This window comes from Chiloscyllium plagiosum, chromosome 45 (assembly GCF_004010195.1).
Source record: "Chiloscyllium plagiosum isolate BGI_BamShark_2017 chromosome 45, ASM401019v2, whole genome shotgun sequence".
NCBI classification, from domain to species: Eukaryota; Metazoa; Chordata; class Chondrichthyes; order Orectolobiformes; family Hemiscylliidae; genus Chiloscyllium; species Chiloscyllium plagiosum.
In genome coordinates this window covers 16,474-20,745 of record NC_057754.1, presented here as the reverse complement: position 1 = coordinate 20,745, position 4,272 = coordinate 16,474, and the positions used below count along the sequence as shown (strand labels likewise).

The window sequence follows — 4,272 nt, the reverse complement described above, 5'->3', positions numbered from 1 at the left end:
AGTTAGTCTGACCTCAGTGGTGGGAAAGATGCTGGAGTCTATTATAAAGAATGAAATTACTGCACATCTGCATAGTAATAACAGGATAGGACAGAGTCAGCATGGATTTATGAAGGGGAAATCATGCTTGACTAATCTTGAATTTTTTGAGGATGCAACTCTGAAGATGGACTAGGGGGATCCAGTAGATGTAGTGTACCTGGACTTTCAGAAAGCTTTTGATAAAGTCCCACACAGGAGGTTAGTGAGTAAAATTAGGGCGCATGGTATTGGGGGCAAAGTACTAGATTGGATTGAAAATTGGTTGGCTGATAGGAAACAAAGGGTAGTGATAAACGGCTCCATTTCGGAATGGCAGGCAGTGACCAGTGGGGTACCGCAGGGATCCGTGCTGGGACCGCAGTTTTTTGCAATATATGTTAATGATATAGAAGATGGTATCAGCAAACATGTTTCCGCTGATGCGTGAGTGCCGAACCAGAGGACACAGCTTAAAAATACGGGGTAGACCATTTAGGACAGAGCTCAGCAGAAACTTCTTCACCCAGAGAGTGGTGGCTGTGTGGAATGCCCTGCCCCAGAGGGCAGTGGAGGCCCACTCTCTGGATTCATTTAAGAAAGAGTTGGATAGAGCTCTCAAAGATAGTGGAATCAAGGGTTTTGGAGATAAGGCAGGAACAGGATACTGATTAGGAATGATCAGCCATGATTATATTGAATGGCGGTGCAGGCTCGAAGGGCTGAATGGCCTACTCCTGCACCTATTGTCTTATTGTCTGTGGCTTAGGCCATCACTTAAATCAACACAGACCAGCTCTCCACAGCCAACGTTTTAGGTCGGAAGGATGGCTATTTCATTGTTCTGTGAGTTGGTCTACAAACCAGAGAAGTTTGACAGTGTTGTCAAGGAAGAGGTTAATTTATTTGTTGACAGCAGAGAGTTGTTAGTCCAGAGCATATCCATTTTACTTTGCAGAGCTCAGTGTCATCGAGTCAGGTGGAGGGAGTTATTGTCCAAAACACTGGAAATGAGCAGCACTGGGCCAGAGGTGCACAGTGTTTGTCTGCTTCCCTGGTTGTATAACTTGTGACAAATTTCCTTCTTCAGTCAAATTTTATAAAGTGATCTCCCCATTTTAGGTTTGAATATTCTACGGGATACTCAAATCGAAAGGGTTGAGGTACAGGAAACGAGGGTGGTTTTTCCATCAGTGTGTCTCACTGATTTATAATATTTGACAAAAAAAGCATTCAGTAGGACATGAGCTAATTGCTGTTATCATGTAAAGTTTCTGTGATCAGGAATACCGTCTTAAAGAAACAACGAGGAACAGTACAGCACAGGAACTAGCCCAAAACATCAATTCTCCTGCTCCTTGGATGCTGCCTGACCTGCTGTGCTTTTCCAGCAACACATTTTTCAGCTCTGGTCCATCAAGACTATGCTGATGCATGACATTTCTAAACTAAAGATCATTTGCCTCTATGCAGTCCCTATCCTTCTATTCCCTGTTTTTAAATAGATGTGAGGTGCTACATTTTGGTAAGGCCAATCAGGTTTTAAACACTTAATGGTAAGGTCCTAGGGAGTGATGCTGAACACTTGGCATGCAAATTCATAGCTCCTTGAAGGTGGAGTTGCAGGGAGATATGGTGGTGAAGGCGGCGTTTGGTATGCTTTGTTGGTCAGTACTTTGAGTTTTGGAATTGAGAGGTCATATTGCAGCTGTACAGGACATTGAGGGGGGTGGTTAGACCACTTTTAGAATACTGTATTCAATTCTCGTCTCCCTGCTATCGGAAGGATGTTGTTAAACTTCAAATGGTGCAAAAAAAATTACAAGGATGTTGCCAGGGTTGGAGGGTTTGAGCTATAGGGAGAGGCTGAACAGGCTGGGGCTGTTTTCCCTGGAGTGTCGGAGGCTGAGGGGTGACCTTATAGAGGTTTACAAAATTATGAGGGGGCATGGTTAGGGTAAATAGACAAGGTCTTTTCCCAGCATTGGAGAGTCAAGAACTAGAGAGCCTATGCTTAAAGTGAGAGTGGAAAAATATAAAAGGGACCTAAGGGGCAACTTTTTCGCACAGAAGGCGTACATGTGTGAAATGAGCTGCCAGAGGAAGTAGGGGAGACTAGTACAATTACAGCGTTTAAAAGGAATCCGGATGAATATATGAATATGGAGGGTTTAGAGGGATGTGCACCAAGTACTGGCAAATGAGACTAGATTGGTTTAGGGTATCTGGTCAGCATAGACGAGTTGGACCGAAGAGTCTGTTTCCATGATGTATGGCTGTATGTATGTACATACGTCCTCCTGCTTCCTCTTCTCCAAGTTTCACCTTGTTTCGTTAATTGTAACTGGTGATTTGTAACCAGCTGTTGGTGCACTGAGTGGGTCCCAAAATAAAGTTGCGATGTTTCACCAAACTGCAGGCAGTCTCTGTTACAGCTTCTGACCGTACAGTGACCTAGGTTCCAGTGTGTTATCTTTTGTTGCTCAGGCAACTCTCAGCGATGGATCTCAACCTTGTTTTCCAGCATGAGAAAAATGTAGCTGATGAGCAAAGACCAAATTGGCTAGGGCTGGTTTCCTTGGAGCAGAGATCTGTTGGGAGATTCAATTGAGAAGGGTCTGGATAGAGAAAATGGGAAGGACCTGTCTCCCTTAATACAGAGATCACTGATTTGTGGGGTGGAGCTGGGGGCATAGATTTAAAGTAATTGGTATAAGGTTTAGAGGGGAGATGAAGATGTGAGGGGTTTGGAGCATGTGGCCTGAATGGAGAGTAGAGGTAGAAACCTTCAGCTCCCTGAAAAATATCTGAATACGGGCTTTGGGCTGCTGTTAACTGCATGGCGAGTGGGATCAGGTTGTGCAGCTCATGTGGCAGCACAGCCATGATTGGCCAGACGGCCTTGTTCTGTGCTGTAAACATTTCTAGTTTTATGGTAACGATGTAAGAGTGAGTTAAATAGTTTGTAAAGGAGCATTGTGATGGACAATAGGTGCAGGAGTAGGCCATTCTGCCCTTCGAGCCAGCACCACCATTCGTTATGATCATGGCTGATCATCCACAATCAGTATCCTGCTCCTGCCTTATCCCCATAACCCTTGATTCCACTATCCTTCAGAGCTCTATCCAACTCTTTCTTGACAGTATCCAGAGACTTGGCCTCCACAGCCCTCTGGGGCTGGATATTCAAAAAAAACATAAAAGCATTATCGAAGGCTGACAAAGTTTGGTGAAACCTGAAATGATATCCATGGATAAGAGGTGCAGGAAGCCATTCATCTAGTGATACAAGCATGATTGTAGCTGGTCTTAACATACTCACCTTTCATAGAAATCTCTCCAGCTCAGATTAAAAATAAACAATTGATCACAGTTTCAATATTCAAAATGGTATTTGTTTAAACAATGCTGAAAACGCTTATTGTCAGGAGATGTGCACATATTAATCTTAGAACACAGTACTGTTCGAAACAGGAGGGAATGGGTGAAGTGAATTTTTGAGATGACAACGAGACTTATTTAATTTGGGCCTAAGGGGAAGAGCTCCTTGCTATCATGTGGATGTTGTCAATGCAGAGTGATGTCTGATCACAACCAGAACAGCTCACTGACCCAGTCTCAGTTACAGCCAGTGGAGAGTTCCTATACTGCAGCACTATCACTTTACAGATTGGCATACCAGAGAGACCTGGTTGTAAGGTTTACCTACAGCCTCAATCCTGAGATTCCTCAGGGGGAATGGAGGAAATGGCCGAGCCTGGAATGGGCAGCTGGCCACTGTCGACAGGAACAATCAGTAAGAAGCAGGAACTTAGTAGAGGGAACAAAATGGGACAGGGTCACTATGACTTGGATGATGGGGAGTGGAATGGGAAGGGACAGTCACTGGGTTGGGAGGTGAAGGGAGGAAGGGGATGAGAAAGGGGCAATGACTGGGTGTATAGGGGTGGGATTCCTAATCCTCATGGCAGGAAGGTGAAAGAGAGGAGGCAGTGAGTTAGGATGGAGAGAAAACAAGCTGGAGCTGCAATGGCGATCAGTGACTGGGAGGGGAATAGGGTTCCCAGTGAGTGGGAGTTGTGGAGGGATGTGTGAGATGGGCATAGAGGGGATACCCATAGTGACCAGGGGAAGGGAGAGGTGAGATGGAAGGCGATAGTGACTGGAGGGAGTGGAGATAGTGACCAGGGGTGTGGGGTGGGCCATGGAGACAGTGACTGGGGGTGTGGGGGAGTCAGGGTGATAGTGACAGGG

The 4,272-nt window shown here is 45.3% G+C and overlaps 1 protein-coding gene across 1 annotated transcript in view; it reads left to right on the top strand.

Moving 5' to 3' along the window:
* The first annotated feature begins 3,756 nt into the window (after positions 1-3,756).
* The window catches only part of otub1b (OTU deubiquitinase, ubiquitin aldehyde binding 1b), a 16,497-nt gene continuing 15,981 nt past the window's right edge, over positions 3,757-4,272 (top strand). Inside the window, exon 1 of the mRNA XM_043682978.1 lies at positions 3,757-3,915. Coding sequence (XP_043538913.1) covers positions 3,757-3,915 — 159 coding nt within the window. The remainder of the gene's footprint in view (positions 3,916-4,272) is intronic.